Below are 25,422 nucleotides of genomic sequence, written 5' to 3' on the forward strand. Positions count from 1 at the left end.
CAGTGCCCTACTCTCGAAGTACAGGGTGGTCAGCAACACTCAGTAGCCAGCTTCTCCCAGCATTCCCACATACCTCCAAACAGATTTGTAGCAGAGTGTCTGGTGGTATCTTTCTCTATGAACAGCTTTTCCCAGCACCCTACAGGGTAGATTTCCAGCAAGTTCCACAAGCACATTATCACAGCAACTTCTCTGCCATTCAGTGAGCCATGGAGGAGGCAGAGCCTTGTCCTCACAGGAATAGACATATATTCTGGATACAGATTTGTTTTTCCTGCCTGTAAAGCTTCTGCCATCCATGGTCTCACAGAAGCTTTATCCACTGTCATGGCACTCCTCACAGCATTCGTCTGAAGAAGGAACTCAATTCATAGCAAAGGAAGTATAGGAATGGGCTCATGCCCATGGGATTAATTGGTTTTACCACATACACCATCACCCAAAAGCAGCCAGCCAGACTGATAGGTAGAACTGGTTACTCAAGACTCAGTTACTCAGTTACAAATTAAGTTGGGAGACAACATCCAACAAGGATGAGCTTCTGTCTTACAGGACACAGTAAGTATCTCCCACATTACCAGAATACAGAGGTCTGGGGATCAAAAGGTGAAAGCAGGAGTAGCTTCTCTCACTATTACACCTAATAAGCCACTTGGAGAATTCTTGCTTCCTGTTCCTGCAACTCTGCAAGTTTAGAGATCTTAGTCCTCAAAAGAGAAAATGCTTCCACCAGGAGACACAATAGCTCTGATGAATTAGAAGATGAAAACTGCCAGGTGGACATTTTCCACTTCTTATGCCACTCAACCAACAGGCAAAAACAGGGCTCGTCCACTAGCTGGAGAGACTGGTTCTGATTACCAAGGGGTAATTGGTTTCCCGATACAAAATGAAGGCAGTGAGGACTTTGGAAACCAGAGGATTCTCTGGGGACCTCAGAGTAGGTCCATGCCCAGTAGTAAAGGCTAATAAAAAACTACAGCAACCAAAAAAGGCAGGGTGACTGAGGGCTCAAACCCTTCAAGAATGAAAGTTTGGGTCACTCTCCCAGCAAAAGAACCCAGAGGAGCTTAGGTGCTGGCTGAGAGTGGGGCACATATGTATGGGTAGTGAAAGAAGGAAGCCACAGATACCAACGATAGCTTGTGACTAATAACAGAAATGAGGCCAGTGGTAATTTTGCAAGTTTTCTATTGCTTGTTACACGTATGTGTTTATTTGTACAAACCAACCACTTTCTTCTTTCTCATTTTTATTTTATTCACAAGCTGTTGAAAGTTTACTTTACAATTTAGTCTATAAGTAATAAAACTGTAACTGGATTTTAGGGGAAATAATACAGCAGTGATAAATACGATGACTCAGGACAGCGCACCTCCTCATTCTGGTGAGAGGGCAAAAGCTTCCCCACTTGTAAGGAAGAAAGCTGTATCTTGTCAAACAGAAAGATAAAAGAGTTGTTTTGCCATTGAAGTGGAATTGAAATGTGTGTAGAAGGGTACATATGGAAGCTGAGTAGTCAAAGGGGCAGGGTGAACTGCACCAATTACTGACTTACTATCTCTCAGCTCCAAATCCACCCTTGACTGCTCTGTAAAAAAACGGATCTGGACCTTTCACATATTCTTTTCCTTTGCCAGCTGACTGAAGCTTTGTCAGCAGAGGGTGCAGGAGAGACACTATGAGAAGGCTGCGATTCCTGGTTCCAGTGTGCTCTCTCCTGCAGCAGAGGCAGCTTTTCCAGCAGCAGGCTCCTGCAGTGCTCACCTCACCCTGGTGATCAGCCCCTCTGACAGTTTTGTAGCAGAGTGCCTCCAGTGAGGCGCCTCCCCTAGAAGGTGGATTTCCTGCAATTCCATGGGGTGGCACCCCCAGTGACTTCTCTGCTTCGCAGCGAGCAGAGGCCATGCCCAAGAGGCTGGATCTCAGCCCTGGAGTCACACTGGGTGGGACAGGGGGACTCTTCCTCCGGCATGAGTCTCAGTCCTGAGATTAGTGTCTTCTCCCTAAACTTGTATTCATATATTCTTTAGAGTTTTCTTTAGCTCTTACTAGCCAATCCCTCACTACTCTAATAATTCTTTATATTTATATTAAACTTTCCTTGTTCAAATTACTGTGTAACAGTTTCTCTCTCCTGCCTGGACTCAGACTAATAGAATAATACCACCACCTACTAAAGTGTCCAGGCAAGAAAGCTGGAATCATCTTTATCACATCCACCCCCTTATCTTCCATAACAAACTAGTTCAAACTGGTTATCAACTTTCGTTGATTCTAAATTTCTGTATCGGCTCTGAATTAGATTCTTCCCACCTACTGTCTTAGTTTAGAGCTTTGAAAATTCTTATGGGCTACTGCAACAAATCTCTAACTGGTTTTGCTGTTTAGTAACTTTTTGTCTGTCCTCTGCTGCCAATGTTTCTGTCCTAAAATATCTTCAATCTATAGCCATAATTTTTCTAAAACATAAATCCAAATCATGACATTCTCCTGCTTAAAATCCTTTAATTTCATACTTTCACAATGAAGTTCAAAACCCCAGCTCCTCAACGATTTAGCACCTACCTAGTTTTGTTGTTTTTGTTTTTTGGGTGTTTTTTGCTTTATCTCCCCAAACCCCCCTAGTACATAGTTGCACCTCTTAGTTGTGGGTCCTCCTAGTTGTGGCATGTGGGATGCCACCTCAGCATGGCCTGATGAGCAGTGCCATGTCCGTGCCCAGGATCCGAACCAGCAAAACCCCAGGCTGCTGAAGCGGAGCGCACAAACTCAACCACTAGGCCACAGGGCCGGCCCCAGCACCTACCTAGTTTTCTAACATCTTTGCCTAGGTGAAGTTTTTACCATCACCGCAACCAATTTATATTTCTTCTTCCATTACATGGGACTACTTGACATTTCTCCAATATGGTTTAAGATGGCTCTGTCGTATATCAGGGCCTTTTGTATATACTGGTTCCCTAAATTAAGAAGACTGTAATACCAAGCCCGGATAACACATTCTTATTAGGACTAGATTTGAGGTAATCACAGACTAATATCACCACTGCCTTAGATTTGCACAGTGATTTGCATTGCAAGGGCATATCAACCCAGATAATTGCCACATTCTAGTATATGCTGGAGAGCACAGGAATACTGCAACAGGAACCCACGGCTCCCCTCTCCTGGACATGTCAGTGCTCCTTTAGTAGGATCATGTCACAGATATGTTTGGCCTTCAATGACGAATATGAACTCAAACCGATTTAATTTCTTACCTCCAGAAAGGTCCATCTTATTGCTCTGTACATTTTCTTCTGGTGAGTCTCTCTGAGGTAAGAAAAAGCAGCATGTTAGCAGACCTTAATTAATAAAAATAAATTAAAAATGAAGAGTTTTACTTTATTTCATTTGTGAAATTAAGGTGGATCATGAAACTTGATTTTTCACTGCCTTATATAATAAAAAAACTATATGAGATAAATGGTTTTTGTTGCTGTTTTTTGCTTTTTTGTTTTGCTGAGAAACACTGGCCCTGAGCTAACATCTGTGCCCATCTTCCTCTACTTTATATATGGGATGCCACCACAGAAAGGCTTGATGAGCAATGTGCAGGTCCGTGCCCAAGATCCAAACCTGTGAACCCTAGTCCGCTGAAGAGCACGAGAACTTAACTGCTACACCACTGGGCTGGCCCCATGATCAATGTTTTTAGCTAAAACTATAAAAATATAAAAGGCTTCACAGCCAATTTTACTCTAACCTCAGCATATTCATAAGAACTCAAAGATAAAGAATAATTTGTTAAGAAAACAAAAAATTGAAATTAGGATAAATTTACAGACCACCATTAAAAGAAGGGGCTGCTAGGAAAACGCACTTACCGAAAAACTGATATTTGAAAACTGTTTAACAAACGGATTTATCCATGCTTCTTCTTGTTTGTTTCCACCTTTCATCATTCCCTTTGCAAAATAAAAGAGCAGAAAGATGCCATGGCCATCTCTATTTATCTGGGCATAGTGATGGATTAATAAAACTTCAAGACAATTCCCAACTCTCATTTTTAGCCAATAATTTCCCCTCCAACCAATTCTTATCAGAGTTGCTAACAATTAAAAATCAACTTATTTGATTTTCAACTTCCTTTGCTCCAGTCCTCTGGTATAGCTGTAATGTACAGAGAAATCTCTAAAGGCAAGCAGTCAGAAGGAAAAGATAGATGCAAAGGGCCTCAATGACCCACAAAAAGAAAAAAGGTCCTCTGAATAATAGAAAACTGTTCATCAGACAGTTTCCAATTTACAAAGGGACTGTGTTCTAAAAGATTGATTATAATTTGGATTTACAGAATTCTCACACCAAACCAAAGTAAAAATAGTTATTAGGTTCTCAGGCTAGTCCAAAGAAACCAATTTAACCCAAAATTTAATTACACTATGTGAAAAACACGTATGTTTCCATATGAAAAAGTATCTTAAAATTTTAATCTGTGTTGCCAAGAACACAATATCCCCAGCAGCAGCTGAAGCTGGGATTCCTCCAACTTGGTGTTGGCTTTCTGCGGCTGGCTGGGGTATGGGCGGTACAGAAGCTACTTTGAGACCTGAGTGGAGCGAATGACTGGCCCATGATTGGCGGTCTGGGAGATGGGAAGGCTGGAAGCCACAGAGACCAAGGTTTCCCACTAATGTAAAGATCACAGGACCATTCTCATTCTGCTGCCTTCATTTCCCTTTCCCATTGCTACTAACTGTTCCTTCTGACTGTGGAACAGAACACAGCTTCATAATTCCCCCTCTAAATGCAGGTCTTTGAAGCAAGCACCTAACCCTTTCCAAGGTATCTGAAGTCGTCTTTGATTCCTTTTCCTCTTTCATCCCCATCCCCAAGCCTAACTGGCTGCCAAGGCCTTCTATCTCTTCCTTTCCAAAATGTCTCTCAAATCAGTCCCTTTCACTATATATCCATTCTTGCTTCCCACTTCAGGCCCTCCCTTCCAGTCTGAAGGAATGCAGAAACTTCCTAACTGAGATCTCTAACTCTGGTCTCTCCTCTGTTCCAGTTTATGTTTCATACTACCTTTGGTTAGCTTTCTTTGAAGAATCAATTTAAAAAACAAAACTGATGTTGCCTTCTATTCAATTTCACTGGCTCCATATTTTACACAGAATAAAGCTCAAATTCTTTGGCATGGTACTGAAAACACTTTACAATCTGCTCTTAATCTGACTACAGAGCCAGATCTCGTCACCTCTGTCCACAAATTCTATATCTTAGCTATGTCAGTTACTATTTTCCTTAACACATCCCACCCCCAGGCATCTTTCACATTCAAGCTGATACTCCTTAGAGCTCTCCTAATGCCCCAAACGACTAGACTCTGAAGATGTAACTTATATCTTAGTGTTTTTTTGAACCCCCAGCACCAAGCACAGTACCTGGCACACAGCAGAAGCTAAATAAATGTTTGCAGTTGCTTTCTAAAAGATTTTTACTAGTAGAAACAAAGGAGAAAGAGTAAAAAGGCTACACACCCTTTCCCTCCTCCTTTTTTTGCCACTCAGACCCTGTAAGGAAAGACAAAGTCACAAAACAGCATGGTCCAGTGGGAAGAACACAGGGTTTGGAATTGGAAGGCCTAAACTTAAGTCCTTACTCTGTCACTTACTAGTTATGCAACTTTGGGCAAGTCACCACCTTTTCCAGTCTCAAATTCCTCATCAGTATTCTACCTCAGAGGATTATGAGGATCAAATGGTTCATGTAAAATATGGGAAAGCACTTCATAAGCTACATGGCGAGGCAATAGGCAAATGAAAAAATTTAAAAATGAAAATGGCAGGTCCCAGACTTAGAATCCCAGGAGTAAAAGGGAGGGACCCCAGCAGTCAGCTAATTGAACTAAGGTCCCCAAAAAGTAATCGTTCCCAAATAGGGTGGGGAGGGTGTATTAGCATCACCTGGGGGACTAGGCACTGATTTTGAAAATGGTCCTCAGGAGACTCAGACACCAGCATCCAACACCACCTCTGAAGAACCAGTGCTCTAAATCAGTGGTTCTCAAACCTGGCTCTGCACCAGAAACATTTGGGAAGCTTGTTTAAGACAATAAATGCGGTCCAATTTCCAAACTACAGTAGGTCTGGGGTATGGGAAGCTATACTTTTAACAATGCCATATGATTCTGATGTAGAGCCAGGTTTGGAAATATTTGCCCACATATAAAAGCAAAACTAATTTGGCTCATTCCTAGGGATTTTTGTCACAGGACCTTTTGGGATGGGGAAGGGACAAGGATGAGGGATGAATAAGGAAGACAGTGACTGGGTGAACGGGAGGTTGGGGACTCGAGGTAGGAGATGGAATGGGAGATGAATTGGCAGTGGGATGGAAAGAGTCCAACATGGAGATTTGCCCTTCTCTTCATCCTCACCACTGCAGGCACCACTCTGGGCTGAGGGGTTGTCCCAGGTAGCACTGGTGGAGGGGGAGGAGGAGAGAAATCCCAAGCTGTAGCAGTGGGGAGAAAGGAAGTTCCTGTGGTCTTATGTTTTTCTAGGTGGCTGCCCACACAAGAGGCTATACCTAAGTTGGGGACTGCCTGGACTGTACTGATTGTCATAAATGGGCAGGCAGAACGTTAATTTTCTATGGGTAAACTACCTTTGGAATTTAAAGTTTCAAGGGCTTTGCCCTTGAAATGTTTACCTTCGATGACATTTTCTTTGTATATGGTGGCCAATTTAAAGATGAGTTAAGCTCTTGAGATGAATTACTATTCCACATTCCAATTTCTACATCCTCTTCCTCTTCCCAGCCAGTGGGGCGATTTCCAGGCAATGGCATATCATCACCACACCAGCCATCTTGCATAGATTTTGGCCCTGATTGTGGATTTGTGATACAAAGAAAAACATACTTCAATAAAACCATTCTTTCTGGAGGATGAGCACACATCAAGGTGACATAGGTGGGGAGAAAGCACCTAAAAAACTTTTATTTCTTTTCCCAAATTTGCAGGGCAGGAATGTACGCCATATACTGAGTTAAAGGCTCCATTAAACAAGAATTTATTTTTTTTTTTTTATTTTTTTTTAAGATTTTTTATTTTTTTTCCTTTTTCTCCCCAAAGCCCCCCGGTACATAGTTGTATATTTTTCGTTGTGGGTCCTTCTAGTTGTGGCATGTGGGACGCTGCCTCAGCGTGGTTTGATGAGCAGTGCCATGTCCGCGCCCAGGATTCGAACCAACGAAACACTGGGCCGCCTGCAGCGGAGCGCGCGAACTTAACCACTCAGCCACGGGGCCAGCCCCAAACAAGAATTTATTTTTATTAAAAATCTGAATAAAACATCTATGCCTCTACAAATAAGAGCACTGGACAATGGTGGCATTCTTGTCTGTACTCACTGAATCTGCATGGTGAAGCAGAGGACAAAGAAGATGGATGACATTTAAAAGAATTCATTTTGATACATATTTTCAAGGAGAGTGGCCAAAAATTATTGCATACCATAAGCAGAAAGTATTTTATCTCTACACTTGGTCTTTGTAGATGGGATACTCTATAGGAATTCCAATCTATGGGATAGTGATAATGTTCATCTGAATATCAGGGGTCCTTCCTGAACTTTGCTCATTTTCTATACAACATTCTGGGAATCATCTGGAACCTTAGAAAGACAGTTTGGATATGTGTCCCCATGACTATTATATTCATTCTCTCATGTTGGACAGAATGAAAGTTGCTTGACTATTTCCAGACAATCTAATTTGGCAAAATATAATTTAGACTTGGTGAAGTATATGCAAATCATTAATACTTACAGTTCTAAGAAAAATGAGGACAGGAAAATTCAGAAAGATAAAAGAGCAAACCATGTATGTTCTAAATCGAAAGAGCCAAACAGTAAATATCATCTAGTATGATGATACATGGATACACTATCAATGATATAAAGATTATTCAATTACTTATAGTCAATGGGAGATCACCACTGCTACAAAATAGCTACCAGAGATTATCAATAACTTACCAGATTTGCTTAACGCTTGTGGACCAACAGAGCTGGAGCCCCATGTGGATGTGCTGGATGCCGCAGCAATGGGTTCCCCCCAGCTGGGACCACTGTCTATGGGTTTACCCCATGCTGAAGTACCATTATCCACAGTTGTGGCTGGAGTAGAAGGCTCCCCCCAGGGCTCACCCCAGCCTTTAGGAAAGTGTGGGAAAAGAAGTCATCAGCACACGGAAGGGAGGTAAGTGGAATAAGACGCAATAGGGAACAAAAGATGAGGAACTTCACATTTATGTATTAAATAATGACGCTGTGATGGGCCAAAAAGATGACATCTGTTTTATGTAAAGAAGACAAACCATTTCTCATTATTTAACTATTTAACTATATGGTGTGAATATTTTTTTCACCTCTTCCTTCTTTTCTTCCTTTGTTAGTAACCCTTGGGGATTTCTACTTCTTCCTTTGTTGTTGTTGCTTTTTTTTAAAGATTGGCACCTGAGCTTACGACTGTCGCCAATCTTTTTTTTTTTTTATTCTTCTTCTCCCTCAAAGCCCCCCAATACACAGTTGTATATTCTAGTTGTGAGTGTCTCTGGTTGTGTTATGTGGGACACTGCCTCAGCATGGCTTGATAAGCAGTGCCATGTCTGCACCCAGGATCTGAAGCAGCAAAACTCTGGGCAGCTGAAGTGGAGTGTGCAAACTTAACCACTTGGCCACGCCCCCCCCCCCCGCCCCCGCCCCTTCATAACTGCCCTCTGGCTGTAGAGCAGATTCTTTTGGATAACCTTAATTATGGTAAAGTCATCTTCCTTTGAAGATGAATTTAATTCCTAAAAAAACCAAGTCATTCTGAGCCAAACCTAGTGATTTAAAGCAGGTGATCAAGCTGGGTAATAGTGTATGTATAAAATTTTTATCAGAAGTGCAACCTTTTAATATCACTGTTCTGGAAAAACAATGAACTACAAGACTAAGAATAGTTAGGCGTCCTATTTTTATACATGCTGGGCAAAATCTCTTAAAAATTTTGAAGTATTAGATTGTCCAAAGCAAAGGAAATCAAAGCCAGAAACATTGTTTAAAAGAACCAAAATAGCCTTCCCCTTAGATATATACCTGTTTCTTCTAAGAATTAAACCTAAATTAATACAACAAACTATACTCGGGAAGAAAACTAGGTGCTAAAAGGTTAGTTCATGAAAACACTCCTATCTCTACGTCCAGTGGGGTTACTGGTCAATAGAACCCCCATTAACAAAGACAATGCATTCCAATGACACTTAATGAAAATGTCATTGTCAAGATAATTTGCAGAGATAGGAATTAGTTCCTTGTTATAAGAGGAAAGTGGAACATATTAGAAAGATATTGTCAAATGTTTTAAGCACATACATGCTGTATCTAAAAGATTTGGATTTCATGCCTTAAATCCCTTCTAAGGCCAAACATAGTACCTACTATTTAGAGAGTATTATACTTACATACTTCTTTTATCTATGGGGGGTATTTTAGTCACAATAATAAAACCAAAAAGTAATGGCTGGACTCAGAAGAACTGAGAAGAGTGTACAGCATTCCCACTTGACACCACTTTTCCAACTCTGCTTTCTGTAGCATTCCTAATAGAGAATGGAGCATGTAGGATTCACAACCAACATTGCCAAAGGCAGAGCTCTGTTCCCTGATGGTAAACACCTTCACTATAATTTTCTTCCCTATAAGCTTCTCCTGATTAGAACAAAAAAGGCCTTTGTGCACATATCCAAATCCCTTGTTAAACAGTAACAGTAAACTGAAAGAAGGCTTATAATACTGTGAAGTATTTTGTAACACCATCAGACTCCATAAAATAAAAACTTACCAGTGCCACTGCTTGCCTCTTTGTTTGAGACGGCACTTGCAGATGGCAGCAACTGAAGTACCTGTGCTTGCTGGTCTGAACGGCTGCTGCCATTTGGGACATTTTTGTTCCACATGTTCACATTTTTGTAGTTGTATTTGCTTGGATCTCCCCAAGCTGAAGTTCCATCATCAATCTCCATTTTGCGACGTATGGATTCTGGGGATGGCTCCTCCCAGCCTGTGGGTTCTTCTTCTTTTGCTGGGGCTGGTATAGGTCCTCCAAGCCAGCCGGTACCAGGAGGTTTGCCTGTAGCTGGTGGGATTCCCCAAGATCCGACAATGTCCTGTTGCTTATTCCAGTCTGGAGAACTGACTGGCTTTGACGAATCTCCCCAACCTAGAGACTGATTAGACTTTGGAGCATCTCCCCATCCCTGGGAAGGATTAGGTTTAGAAGATTCATCCCATCCTGATGAATTATTTGGATTTATGTTATTTCCCCAAGTGAAAGAACTAGTTTTACCAAGTTCGTTCCAACCAGAAACGGACCTGTCACTGTCACTACCTCCTGAGCTAGATTTCTTATTAGCTTCACCCCAATGGTTACTCCTTGAAGTTTCTCCCCAGTTATCACTGGCAGAAACGGACCACCCTTGGTTTGATTTTTGTCCATCACCCCATCCCTGTTTGTTCTTTTGCGAATCATTCCATGCAGACTTCTCTTCTTTGCAATTCCCCCACTGATTGCTCTTGACCATTCCTGTAGCAGCAGAATCATCTTCCCATCCCCCCTGGCAGTTTGAGCCTTTGGAATCTCCCCACCTCAGAGTAGGTTTGGGATCTCCCCACCCCGATACAGATGAGGTATCAGTACTATTAGGGCTAGTCTTATCTATACATGCCCCTGAGTTAAAAGTCTGTGTTGCAGAGCTTCCCCAGGCCTCTGTCCCATTATCAGTCTTTCTTTCCCCTCTAGGTGATGTTTCAGTATCCCAGGCAGTATTCTGCTTAATAGGAGTCTGTCCCCAACCAGAGTTGGATAGGACACGTGGATCTAAGTCAGTTCTGTTAACAATGCTTTGGAGTAATGTGTGCTGATCAATTTTTCTTCTATCCCTACTCTGATTTTCCCCAGTTACTTTTTCCTCGAGGCGTCCAGTGCTTTCCGTACTACCTTCACTCTCCACTGTACCTCCTGTTTTGGCCCACACGCTGTTTTGCTCATTTGTCTGAGATGTGGCAGAACCCTGATCCTCTTCCTCAGTAGATTTCCATCCATTTGTAAACTTCTTACCATTGCCATTTGCACTGTCATTGGAATGCTGATTGCTAGGCAGTTTGTTCCACTCCACGCTAGGTATATTAGTGCCAGTGTTTTGTGCAGGAGCTCCCCATCCTCTTCGGCTTCCTCCAGAATTGGCACCATTTCCACTTCCCCATGATGCACTCTGAGAATTTGCTGCCCCAGACTCCCACACACCTCCTCCTTTATTTGTGTTAACTTGAAAGTTAGTGCCCATAGGCCCATTTACGCCAGGCTGCATTAGAGTTGCATTCACAGTGTCACCATTAGCTTGGCCATTAGGGCTTGCACATTTGTCTCCAGAGAAATTAGAACCATAGGCACCCCATGTAGTACCGTAAGAGCCTCCACTTTTTGACTCTCCATTGCTAAGGTGAGAAAGGGAAGTGCCATTTATAACTGATGGAGCCTGTATCTGAGGATGATTCATTGTGCTCACACGCCAGGCCCCTGTATTACTAGGCAGTTCATTATTCTGTACTGAACCGGAGTTTGGTAAACTAGAGGTCATAAAGTTAGTAGTGTTATTTGGTCCAGTCATTTCAGTGGTAATATTTTGAGGTTGACCACTGAATGAAACCTTCTGTGTACCACTTACTTCAGATTCACAAGTTTCCTGAAGGCTTCCCCAGGTACCATGGGTAGAAGAACTACCCACTTTAGAGTTAATACTCTGATTGTTAGGCATCTGGCCTATGGTACTGCACTGAATATTGATGCCAGAACTACCACTCCCTACAGGCCCTTTGAGGGCAAGTCCGTTGTTCTCTAATACTGGCCAGGCACCATGGTTGCTAGCTGAATTCAAAGTGCTTGGATTTAACCCTCCATTTGATGAAGAACTTACAGTGCCCCAAGCATTCATTCTATTGTTGCTACTTTCTGATTTGCTTTCAGGAGCATCCACAGAGACCTGACATGTGCTTATTATGGCTCCATGGGAAAAACCCCATGGCCCAGTACTACTTCCATGGCCCACATTATTGCTGCTGCTACCAACCACAAATTTGTTTTGGGAACCAAGTCCAGTGCTATTCCGAAGGCCATCTTTTTCACCACCTGTGCTCCCTGAAGCCATGATAGTGATGTTTCTCTCTGATTCAGAACTGGAGACAGAATCAGCATCCATACATTCTGAAGCCAACTCTGGATCACTGCCAGGGACTGAGGGCCATGCTTCTTTTTCAGGGGAGTCGTTCACAACAGCATTCTTACAGTTTGTGCTAGAGTCACTTGTAGAAGACACAGGTCCCTGCTGCGAATTTTCATAATGGGATGCTGAAGTATTGTGGTTTATATCTAGAATAAAGAGAAGTACAAAGATTTATTAAACGTTTGAAAAAATAACTATTATAAATGTACGTGGCTCCTAACATTAACAAGATGTAATATTTGGCAGCATGGTCACAAGGGCATTGGTTATATCCTAGCCACGAACTTTCCACATCCAGTAATTAATTCCATACAGGCAGGGAATTCTGCTGCTTTGTTCACTGATGTTATCCTAAGAGCCTAGAGCAGTACCTGGAACATAAGAGCCCCTCAATAATTATTTGCTGAATGAATGAACTGCTAACTTACCAGCAAGAAAAAGAATTATGGGGTCAGGAAGGACTGGGTGGTAGTAATGTATTACGATAATGGAACAACACAGGCTTAGAGGCCTGACACAGGAAAGAAGGGGCTGGGATGTAGATGGATAAGAACAAGTGAACAGCCCAAACTTGATGAAATGTATTAGAAATATATTAAGAATCCTTTTCTTTCTTAGAGAAGAATCTTCCCTTTCTTAGAATAGCTTTTTCACACAACTGTTTTGGGTATTGTAACAAGTTTATAAAAATTACAAAGCCCTTTCCATTTTATTTCTATTTCATTAGTGTCCATATTCAACCTGAAATATTTTTTTTTAGTTCTACTCTCCTTCAAAAAAATTTCTTAATTTACCTTCACAGCCATGTTATTAGAAGAACACAGAAAAATGATTAATTGATATAGTGAAGATCACAGCATTATTGAGGACCATTAATGATCAGTCATATAGTCCTATCATCTTAGATTTACTGCCGCTATGTATAATCATTCAGTTACTCTACTGTTGGTAGGGCAGGCAGTTCTAGTGCTTCTGATACTTCCCCAGGTTCATTACTCTCATTCAGTTTAAGGATCTGGTAGTTGGAAATTCCTCAGAGATATTAACCTGCATAAGATGTTTGCATTTAGACCATCTTTAGAGAGTAGCTTATATTATAGTTTTCTACTAGAGTAGGAATCAGAATCATATGTAGTGCTTTTATATAATACACATGGCTCAAGTCATGTCCCAGACCTAGGAACCAACCACCAGGGGCTATAGGCCTAGAAAATAAATGTAATGCACTATCAGGGTAATGCTAATATGGAAAATCAGGTTCATCTTGCATCATTTTCTCACAAGGCACAACTGTTAAGCAGCAAAAGATGATGGACTAGAAAGACAAGCAGGAAAAAGGACTAGAGGGAGACCCCAAATGTATATATAATGCACCATACATACATTTTAAAGTTCCATAAGTGACTCTGATTTCCACTCCCTGTTTAAGAATCGTTTATTTCAGCTGCCAAATAAAATTTGTCATCTTTCAGTGCCCATGAGGAGGATTTTTCTTATGAAATAAGGATACCCAAAAGTCAGTGGGTCTCACTGGGTAAAAAAAAAATCAATACACTAGTGCCTGCACCGCCAGCAACATCATTCAGCACTATGGATCACATATGCACTTTATCAATGAATCCTTGAAATGACCCTAGAGCATAGGTATTACCTTCACTTTGCAGATGAGGAAATCAAGGCTCAGAGGTTAACTTGTAGAAAATCAAGTGAGAAAGATAAGATTCACCAGAAGGTAATAAAGTACAGTGGCTAAGAAGATGGCTAGAACTCTAGAAACACCTAGACTCAAGTCTGGATTCTACGCAAGTTGTATGACCAAATCTGCAAAATGGGGGTACAAAGAGTACTTCTTTACCTGGTTAGTTAGTTAACCCTACTGCCATACATAAAGTATGTAGCTCAGTGCCAGCTTCAAATAAGTGTTCCATGAAGGGCAGTTTAGTGTAGTAATCAAGAACACAGACTCTGGAGCCAGACTGCTTGGGTTTAAAAGCTGCTCTGCCATTTACTAGCTACGTAACACAGGCAAGACCCTTGACTTTTCTGTACCTTAGTTTCCTCATCTGTAAAGTGGGAACAATAATAGTACTTATACAGTTGTGAAGATTAACTGATTAATAATCAAAAGTGCTTTGAACCATATCTGCTCCAAATTAGGTGCATATTAAATGAGACTCATGATCATCACTAATTAATGTGTATTAATGATTATCATTATTTTTCAAAACTCCTGTCTCCAAAGCACATTTTTCATTCCACCTTGTCTCTCTCATGAAGAACAAAGTTAGAAATCATGTAACAACTTGCTTACGTTAAATCTTCACTTAAATATCTCAAACAGAATGTTAACTCCTGGATTATACTTCCACAGGCACCTCCTCCCAAAGGAAAAAAAAATAACCCTGCTTCTTTACTAGTTTTCCTCATTTCAGTAAGTTTCCTAAAACCTAAGATTTATCCTTGATTCCTTCCTGTGCACAGCAAATCCAAAACATCACCAAGTCCCAAATCCACCCACTTTTCTTCAAATCTAAAACAATCAAGCCATCATCATTTTCTTCTCATGGTCTAAAGCAAAAGTATTTCTGTTGCCATTATTTGCTTTTTCATATGTCCCTGTGTATGTGTGCATGTGTTGCCACTTCCACACAGCAGGAATAAAAAAATAAGTTTGGTAATGTAAGACAAAACTACCCAACTTGAAAATAAAGGAATGGACCTGGAATTTAAATCAGAGGCAATCCCATAATGACAGGAAAAAGATAGGAGAATACTTGACACCAATACTACTACTTCACCTTGTGCTGGAAGTACTAATTGATGAAATATGACCCCAAAATGAGGTAAAGGTAGTGGAAAAGAAACAAAAAAGGTTAACATGTGAAAAGTAATAGTTTTCCTATACACGAGCAATAATCAATGAGAAAATGTGATGGAAAAAAGATCCTAATTGTAAGTCACAAAAACTTTATAGAATAGAAAGTAACTTGGAAGAAAGCTAACAAAAATACTAAATGCCATATGAGATTAAATTTTGTTGCAGGCCATAGAAGACAACTTGATTAAGTATAGAAACTTGTTCCTAGAGACAAAGATGTAACAAAATGTTCTTCCTAAGCTTAATTCAATTATAAGAAATTGCTAACAAGAGTCTTCATGTAAACAAATGTGAGAATAAAAAAATCTCAAAAAGAAGAATTATGGGAGTAGGGAAGGGGGATCTGCAATATCATGTAACAGTTCAACAGCATTGCACTACCAGAGTATATAAGCACTTCAATTGAACAGAAAAAGTAACCCAGAAACAGACCCAAGTATATGTCAAAGGTTAGCATTTTAAATCAGTAGGAAAAAAAGAATATTCGTTACTTTAAGAAGATTTTTTAAATGAGACAATATATAAAAAGTAATTCTAAATGATTAAAGCGTTAAAAGTAAGATATGAAATTATGAAGTTATCTGTGAATGAGAATTTCTTATACAGCCGTTGCTCAGTATCCCCCATAGATACCAAAATCCAAGGACACTCAAGTCCTTTACAGAACATGGCGCAGTATTTGCATACAGCCTATGCACATCCTCCCGTATACTTTAAATCATCTCCAGATTACTTATAACACCTAATACAATGTAAATGCTATGTAAATAGTTGTTATACTGTGTTGTTTAGAGAATAACGACAAGAAGAAAAGTCTGTACACGTTCAGTAAAGATGCAATCATTTTAGGCCTTTCGATCCGTGGTTGGCTGAATCTGCAGATATGAAAGCAGCGGGTGTGGAGGGCTGATTGCATAAAGACAAAGAAAGAAACCATGAAAGAAACGACAGAGATTTGACTACTACAAAAAACAGTGAAGCTTTTTTATGTCAGAATACATTAAAAGCAAAACAAAATAGCAAAAATCAGAAAACATTTTGGAAACCAATTCTATCACTTTTAATGTTAGTGAAAACTTCTCTCAGAATCAGGTCATGACTGGTTTAAAGGTGGTCTAAATCTGTCTTTTGCTATATCTTCCTATGTGTCTTAGGAAAGTAAGGAGAGATACCATCAGTAATTATTAGCTAAAATTCTGTTTTTAATCTGGAACCTACTTGATACTTTCAAAAAAAACTAAATTAAAAGGCTATTTTGAAAATTACGCTTACCATGGGGAGATCACAAGGACCTTTTTGGTTACGAGAAACGTCGTGGTTTAGGTAGAAAAAAATCTAAGGGTGTGTGTGTCGGGGGTGGGGGACACACACTAGTCTAATTAATGGTGTAAAAAGAACAGGACTCCTCAGCAATCACAACTTAAGTGTTTCACAAAGTCAGAGATTAATTCAGAATTGGAAGAAATCAAATAATATATTTTCCCTAGAGAAAAGGAAGCTAAACTCATAGTTACAAATGATCTGGAGGATAAAAATATAGAAACATTATTAAGTAGAGGATGATCATCAAGCTGTTCCAGGAAATAGTGAGAAACAGTAAGGCTGTATAACTCTGCTGGTGGGAGGGAAGAGGGCAATTGAGTTTTACTGAGTATAACGAAAAATACAAATTTTTATACATTGCACTGCTGTAGGCAAACTAAGCTTTGGAAGACTGCACTTTACTGAGAAACATTTGAACTCTAAAATATCATCAGCATCCTACTCTCAAACAAAATTATCTTAGGAGAACTGGGGGAAACTCTAGTACCATACCTCAAAATGAATGTAACCGTGCATTACACAGCACATATTCAAGACGATCAAAGAGGACACGTGAGAGTACAGCAGACTGGGGATAATTCAAGTGATTTATACAGAAATAGCATAATTTATTCAGGAAGAATTTAGACCCAGATAAATTCATAGATTTTTCTTATTAAATATACAGCATGTAACATACAAAAGAGTTAAATATGTGCTTTCTGCCTTAGAGACTTTCAATCTCACCAGAAGGGAAAGACCTTCTGAAGTAAATAGTACTTAGCTTCTATAGTGTTTCCGGGAAGTATGAAATGGTATCATTGGGAATATGAGACAATCCAAGGTGCACAATTTCAAATGGCACTTAAGTGAGAAAGTTTAAAATGTTTCTTTCAGTTATTCTAGCCTCTAGTCCAGGGGTTGGCAAACTTTTTCTGTAAAGGTACACTTAGTAAATATTTCAGGTCTTCCCAGCCAAGATGGTCTCTGAGGCAAGCACTCAACTCTGCTATTGTAGCCTGAAAGCAGCCACAGAGTTTATGTAAATAAATAGGCATGGCAGTCGTCCAATAAAAACTGACTCAAATAGGCTGCAAGCCAACCTCTGTTCTAGATTAAAGAAGACAAGAGCAATATCACAACCAAATGCAATGCATGGATCATGACTGGTTTCTGGCTTGAGAGATGGGGTGAGGGTGGTGGGAGAGATATTCTCAGGGCTGTTGCTCTAGACCAGATGGTGAGTGCCTGACTCGGGTCAATGGTGGCAGCAGAGCAGAAGAGAGGAAAGCTGAGAGTTATTTTGGAGTTAAAATCATCAGGACATAGTAAACCAGTAGCATGTGAGACATGAAGAAGGAAGAAGCAAACATGATTTAGAGGTTTCTAGATGGGTGATTGGATGAATGAGGGTTCCAACCTTTTGAGTAATGGAATCTAAAAGGAGAAACATACATGGCAAGATAATGAGTTCAATTTTGGACATATTGTGTTTGAGGGTCCCAACATCAGCTGAAGACATCCAGAAGAGATGAACCTAAAACTGGGGAGAGATTTGAGACAAAGCCATGGGAGGGAATAAAATCTGAAAACTGGTCAAAGAGAAATGAGTTTTAAGGAGGACGGAGTGATCAACAGTAAAAAAAAAAAAAAAAAAGAAAAGAAAAAAGTAGGTATCTATGAAGATAAAAATAGGAAAGTCTGGATTTGACATTCAGAAGATCAGTGACCTTAGTAAAGCTATTTTAGTCAAGTGAGCAGGAGCCAGGTTACAGTGGACTGAAGTAATGTATTAGAGACTGCAAGTATAGATGACTCCTTTAAGAACTCTGAGCGCGGAGAGAGGAGAGAAATTCTCTAACAGCTTCAAGAGAACGGGGTTTTAAAGGAATTTTTTTAAAGGATGATAGAGACTCGAGGGGAAGGTCCAAGTTGAGAGCAAGAAGTGGAAGTTACAGGACAGCGAGGAAATAAACCACACTGAAAAGACAGTCAAGAGCACAGGTGGATGGACAGTATTTTAATCTTTAAATATCTCCAGAAACTTTAATATTAACAATTCTTGTTAAAACAGTGCCAATTCTTAGTCATTCACCATTACAGCTCAAATATCTCTGACCTTTTAAAAAGAAAAGGCTAAAAAGGAAAGGTTATAAAGAATAATATAAAAAATACCCACATATCCCTCATATTAAGAAACAAACTATTAATATAGTAGAAAATTCCTGTGGTAACCCCTTCTCTGATTACATCTCCTTCCTTCCTCAATGGGTAACCAAGTGGCAACCACTCAAAATGCTATCTTTGCATTCATCTCTAAGCAGTATACAATGTTTTGCATGCTTTGCATTTTATATAAATGCTATCATACTGTAAACAAACAAAAAGACATTCTTAGGACAACCAGGGGAAACGTGTACATGAAGTACCTATCAGAGGATATTGCTGAATATACCCCCCTTTTGCTTAGAGGTGATCATGGTATCACATCGTATAGGAGACTATCCTTATTCTCAGGACATTACCTGTGGAAATATTAAGGTGAAGTGTGATGAACATTTGTGCACACATATGCATACGTATGTATAAACAATGTGAGATAAGGGAAGGAGGGAGGGAGGGAGGTGTGTGTGTGAAGTCAAGATGAGAAAATATAAACAAGTGTTGGATTTGAGTCAGGGTACATGGGTGTTTGCTGTTCTATCCGTTTAACTTTTCTGTATGTGACATGTCAACTGGATGATAAAAAGTGGATGCAACACTGTGGCTCTTAAGAATAATATTGCTGGGGCTGGCCCCGTGGCCGAGTGGTTGGGTTCGCGCGCTCCGCTGCAGGCGGCCCAGTGTTTCGTTGGTTCGAGTCCTGGGCGCGGACATGGCACTGCTCATCAGACCACGCTGAGGCGGCGTCCCGCGTGCCACAACTGGAAGGACCCACAACCAAGAATACACAACTATGTACAGGGGGGCTTTGGGGAGAAAAAAGGAAAAAAATAAAATCTTTAAAAAAAAAAAAAAAAAAAAAAAAAAGAATAATATTGCTGCCAGCCCTGGTAAGCATTAGTCTCCCTAAATCCTTTATTACATGGCCTGTGAACCCCCTAAATTCAAGGGTTATTTGGGCAGTAGCAGGGCCTGATACCTTAGGGCTCTAAGAGATCAACTGTAAAAGGGAGGTCTTAGAGTGCCAACTGAAGTCATCATCAGTAAGTGTCTGAGACACAACCACAAACTGGCAGTTCAGCCTGCAGAGTTGTCAGGTTTGACCAGCACAGGGTTCTAAAAAACTTAAATGAGAACATAAAGGTATTTAGGCAGGGTACAAAACTCAAAACATTTCCCACGATTCCCATCATTCCTTTTCACCTTTTACCTCACTTACCTGCCAGCCTATGAAGATATTTGGTTTGTGATCTCTGATACATAAAATACCTAATCTCATCTAGGTTCCATCCCTACTCCCTCATTGCACTGAATAAAGGAGAAATGCATTATATGAGGACAAGGGAGGCATATCCAGCACTCCTCATTTTTACCATGAAAACTTTAAGTAAATTCCTATGTATTAATTTAAATGTCAAAACTACTCCCTTAGTTATCTGTTTAGGAAACAAAAAAGCCAAATGCAAACACAAAGAGATAAAAAGATTATGTTCCCACAGTTCTGAACTACATGTAGTTCACAGCATAAAACTTTCATGTTTCTGGGCTGTTACTCATGCTGTTTATACTGTCCAGTACACTGTTTTTCATTGATCACTGGGCTAATCTCTAATCTGCAAAACGAAGGTGATACTATCTAACCTGTACAAGAAGGACTGAATTCGTTAATACAGTATATAGGTCACAGTAAGCACTTCCATAAGGGCTAGTTGTTATATCATTATTATTATGGTTGTTAACCCTTCAGGAGCTGGGACTGATCTGTCTAAGAAGTCTTTCCTGAATCACAGACACCCAGTGGTTGACTACATGGCTAAAGTTTCTATAATCATTCCTAGTAGCACCTACAAAGATATTTTAATGTAATCATGTGACACATGCTGGTAAGTAGGGATTCACAAACGTTTAAAAAAAGACAAAACCACAAATCTCCTTCTTCTGCAGAATGCTTCGCCTTCATCATTTGCATTCTCTAGTTGCTTGGGGATTTAATTCCAGACCTGAGTCAGATCCTGCCCACTCCTGACTTCCATCTTGACCTCTACATTAATGCAGTCTACCCTCAAGAAGCCCTTTCAAAAACAGATGGGATATTTTTCCCGCCTCAGCCTTTTCTGAACACTTCTTTCTATGCCCACATCTTAGGTCTTTTTCTTATCTGAATGTACACCTTTAACACTTTTAGGTCTTTTTGACCTACAACCATTTTTGGTTTTCTTACACTCCTATTGTTTCCATTTCAAAACAGCTTTGTTCTTTCATTTCCCAAACTGAAAAAGCATATTCAACACATATTATTTTCTAAATTTACTATCCTACCTCCCTATTTTGTTGCTTATCATACCACCCTTGCTTAGCCTACAGAAGGTACTCAAGCATTTGCTGCATAACCTCTCCTAAGGTTTTAATCACATTGTTTTATAATGCTGATGACTCATACATCTGCTTCCAATCTGACTTCCCAGAGGAACTTCAAACAAAATGATTAATTGCTTGACACTATATGTAATATGTCTAAACCAGATTCTCCTTGCTGAAAAGTGCAGGTCCTTCTGTAAAAGTTTCGGGGAAGATAATTCATTCAGTACCTAAATATTAGGCACTAAGCTACTTTAACACATCAGCAACCTTATAGCTTGGGTATTACTGTCCACACTTCACAGATTAGGAAAGACAGTCAGAGGAGTTAAGTAATTTGGCCAGGCTCACACAGGTAGTAAGTAGCTGGGGAGTACGGAGGGAAGTATTAACTCAGGATAATAAGTTAAGTTTGTATCCTTTCCAACAATAATGTGCTGCTCTAATTACCTATGGTAGAAAACTCTATTTGTGTCCTCTTCCTCCTTACCTATCTCATCCAGTATGTTGCCAAAGCACAGCATGATTGTTACAAGCATAGCTTGGGAGCCAGACATATCTTGATGTGAGTCCAGGCTCTGCTACTCATTGGCTGTGAAATACCATAATATATTATAATGTACAGAGTAGCTCCTGGTATATATAAGACAGCACAGAGGTAGAAAGTGAATTAACTCTACCTAGGACTGTTAGGAAAGGCTGCTTGGACAAGACTCAGACGCACGGTGCCATTAAGTAATCTGCTCAAGGTCATACATGCTGGTATATGGTGGAGTTAGGATTTAAAATCCAGGTCCATTTGGCTCTAGAAATTTTGTTCAATACCAGAATGCTAGTGTTTTCATGTATGGGAGGCTTGATTCTCCTCAATTCTCTATCTGGCTTATGGTAAAAGCTTCAAAATAGTTCAATAAATGAAGGGACAAACCACAAACCACCAGAACCTATCAGAACATGTCAAAACAAACTAGGCTCTGAGAAAACTGTAATCACATACTAGATTTATTTTCTGCCTCACAACCATTACTGAATTGAGAAAAGCCATTCTCAGGCAATAAGTGAACGCATGTGCTCTGTTTGAATACAATTTTCATGAGTGGCAATCTTCTTATGACACATGTAACTGAGTGTTCTTGGGCAAGTTATTTAATGTCTTGGTGCCTCAGTTTCCTCTACTGAAAAGTGGAGATACGAACAACTTATATCTCACAGGTTGTTGAGGATTAAATGCAACACTAGGTACAACTGCTTAGCATATAACTTGAGGCTGGGAGAGTGCTCAATTTTAGCTATATTCTTATGATCAATTTTCGCTATAAAGCTGCTTATTAAAATGGGTAGAACCTGGAGGGTGATTAATCATTTGGTCAAAGTAGGACGGGCAATTAACTACAGGAAACATTTTAAGATTCCTCATTCATAACTGCCTGTACAGAATTCTTATTTGCAACCCAGATACTGATGAATACAAATACATCACCAAAAAGCCATGAACTTATAAACTTGCTACACTATTAACGATGATAGTTGGAGTCTTGTAAGAAATGCCTTCTCTCACCTGACTGGTTTTTGCTGTTCTGCACCTCTCCGTTATTTTGTGGCTGTTGATTTGTTAAAGCACTGCTTTCTGACTGGCTGCTTAATACTTTAACAGCAGATCCCAGGTTTGCTGCTATGACAGGAAAATGCTGACCCCTCTTTAGAAGCTGTTTATGTTCCTGGTGGCGAAATCGTGGTGGTACTTCACGAGGATACCGAGGCAAGGCCTGTGGTGGCTGTTGCTGCTGCTGCTGCTGTGGCTGCTGCTGTTGTTGCTGTTGCTGCTGCTGCTGCTGCTGATTGTTGGCTGTGGCTCGCTTGGCATTATTATTAGTGCTGGTTGCTGTGGAAGTGCCGTTATTAGAGTTGGCAGGCTGAGGCTGGCTTACACTGGGCTTTATCTGTTCTGGCACTAATCCCAACAAAAGAAAAGGGGTGGAAAAGATTAGCCAGTAAAGTGTACCTCCATAGTAAGCCATCTAAATAAAAAGGCACTAAAAAAAAACAATCCTAAAGGAACAGAAGCATTAAGCGTGTGGGGATAGCCTCATTCACGGGCTCAAGTTTTCTTAGGAGAAATCCCTACTACCAAGAGTCAAATTTTACTTTTGCTAACTACCTACCTAATAAGAACATGGAGACCACTGGCATTCCCTGGCCTGGATGACAGCTCATGCTCACCATCTCTTTCCCATATTATTCTCTGATAGGAGAACAAGCATTGATTATACAACTATGGAACTCACAAGGACTAAAAGAACATATGTGGCAAACAAGTTTTGCTAGTCCCTAAAAGCATTCTTAAGTCCCTGGTAACTGCTCTTAATCTGCCTCATTTGTAATGTGTTTGGTCCCAATTTTTCATCTTTGAAAGACAACACACGAACAAGGATAGAAAACAACCCGCCAATTTCCTTTCAAAAAAGGCAAAGTTAACAACGTTTTTTGTCGTTAAAATGTGAAGTCTGATTCAAATAAGACAAACTCAGAACAGAGAAGTAAAAACAAAGATAACAGAATAAAATCTACGAGACTGGGGCTAGCCCCGTGGCCAAGTGGTTAAGTTCGTGCGCTCCGCTGCAGGCGGCCCAGTGTTTCGCTGGTTCGAATCCTGGGTGCGGACATGGCACTGCTCATCAAACCACGCTGAGGCAGCGTCCCACATGCCACAACTAGAGGGACCCACAACGAAGAATATACAACTATGTACTGGGGCGCTTTGGGGAGAAAAAGGAAAAAATAAAATATTAAAAAAAAAAAAATCTACGAGACTAACCAAAATTGGAGAGATAACTCGGATACCCTGTCTTAAGCAAGTCTGAGAAACAGCCATTTGTCTACTGTATGAACAATCAGAAACTACAGTGAATTTCTGAACTCCTAAAAGAGATTAAATAAGCAAATAAACTGATGGAAAGCCTTAAACAGGGTAGATACACCCAATCTCTGAAACTACAGAGAGGCAGCACAGTATACGGAACTTACGGTGCCAGATGGACCCAGGTTTCAACTCCAGCTCTGCCTTAACGAAGCTTTGTGTCTTTAGGCAAACTGCATAAATCTTGCCAAGCCAGTGGTCTCCTCTGTAAAATGGGGATAACACCCCTACCTTGCAGAGCTAGCCTAAGATTACATATATTGTCTATAGAGCATCAAACACAAGGCTAAATAAATAGTGGCCATTTTTTAATGATTGGCACTATTCCACCTTACACTTTTGTAGCAGTTTAATATGTCTGTGGGATTTTGATGCATCTTCAGAGATGCCACTGTCAGATAAGTAAAGTGAAACATCTCCATGTGACCAGTAAGGACATTTAGACAAAACTCTGCTCAAGGACTAAGAGCACCAGGCCTGAAATTAAAACAGCCGCACCACTCACCAGCTGGGTTATCTGTGTCCTTCCCCTCGTTTATACAGCACAGTCTTGGTCTAGGACCCAGCATGATGTAAACACTCAGAAAACAAAAGCTATTACTCCGGCCCAAATAAAAGAAGTATTTATCAAATGCCTACAACATATACAATGCTGGGATAAAATGTTGGTCACCTGTGCTGTTTCCAGTAGTCACTCAAATTTCCTTAGACACCTTCAGCTCTAGAACCTGCCCGTCACTTAACAATATATATAGCCTCACCATCATCTTCCTTCTCTCAACAACTTGTGAATTTAGTCTATATCACCAATACTAATACTTTTAAACATATGATCTTGGCCTCTTATTTTTTTAAATGTGACTTTGATTTTTCTAAAGTAATACAAGCAAATTGTAGTTCAGGAGAAATTACACTGAAAAATTACAAACATTCTAATTATTGTTTGGAATCCTTTCCAACCTTCTTGAAGGCAACTGAAAAGCCTCTTATTAATACTTTGGGCCACGTGCTTTTAGGTCTAATTACTTTATGTACGAAATTTTGTCTCTCAGATAATTTAATGCGCCCAGAATGCAGCAATAATATATATTCCTTTGTCAAGAGGAAAATAAAGCATTAGAATATTCTAAAGTACCCCTGAAAACAAAAAAGTATATGTAACTATGAAATCATAAGGAACAAAAAAAACTCTAACTCAGCATCTACATGCTTAGGACTGGGCTCAGCATGGTATTTGGCAACTGAACATAACCTTAAAGTGGTACAGTCACCCACTGCTGTCATACAGGCTTGTTTGCCATGCCACTTTATTGCTACAAAGAAAAGATTATGACAACAATTTAATATCCAAACAAGATGTTATTTACGTGAGATAGCAACAGGAAAATGTTCTTTAATATATTCAAGGAGTTAGAAGATAACCTAGAAGCAAAAACTGTGAATGACCTACACGAAAACATGCGCAAGAACTCTAACACTTCATCAAAAATGGCT

The 25,422-nt window shown here is 40.1% G+C and overlaps 1 protein-coding gene across 10 annotated transcripts in view; it reads right to left on the bottom strand.

The window, feature by feature from the left end:
• The window catches only part of TNRC6A (trinucleotide repeat containing adaptor 6A), a 102,083-nt gene that overhangs the window by 29,770 nt on the left and 46,891 nt on the right, over positions 1–25,422 (bottom strand). For 6 of the 10 annotated variants that reach the window (XR_011494219.1, XR_011494218.1, XM_044747577.2 and 3 more), the window contains 7 exons: positions 22,570–22,962; positions 9,874–12,456; positions 8,025–8,201; positions 6,697–6,872; positions 5,523–5,555; positions 3,870–3,950; positions 3,264–3,315 (listed from right to left, as the gene is read on the bottom strand). Coding sequence is in view for 8 of the 10 variants with exons in the window: in XM_044747577.2 (XP_044603512.1) it covers positions 3,264–3,315; positions 3,870–3,950; positions 5,523–5,555; positions 6,697–6,872; positions 8,025–8,201; positions 9,874–12,456; positions 22,570–22,962 (3,495 nt within the window). In the remaining 2 variants the exon portion in view is untranslated. Of the gene's footprint in view, positions 1–3,263; positions 3,316–3,869; positions 3,951–5,522; positions 5,556–6,696; positions 6,873–8,024; positions 8,202–9,873; positions 12,457–22,569; positions 22,963–23,173; positions 23,241–25,422 lie in introns of those variants that run through there. The other 4 variants (XM_070484671.1, XM_070484674.1, XM_044747578.2 and 1 more) reach the window with 2 other exon arrangements.

The sequence above is a fragment of the Equus asinus genome, chromosome 14 (assembly GCF_041296235.1).
Source record: "Equus asinus isolate D_3611 breed Donkey chromosome 14, EquAss-T2T_v2, whole genome shotgun sequence".
NCBI classification, from domain to species: Eukaryota; Metazoa; Chordata; class Mammalia; order Perissodactyla; family Equidae; genus Equus; species Equus asinus.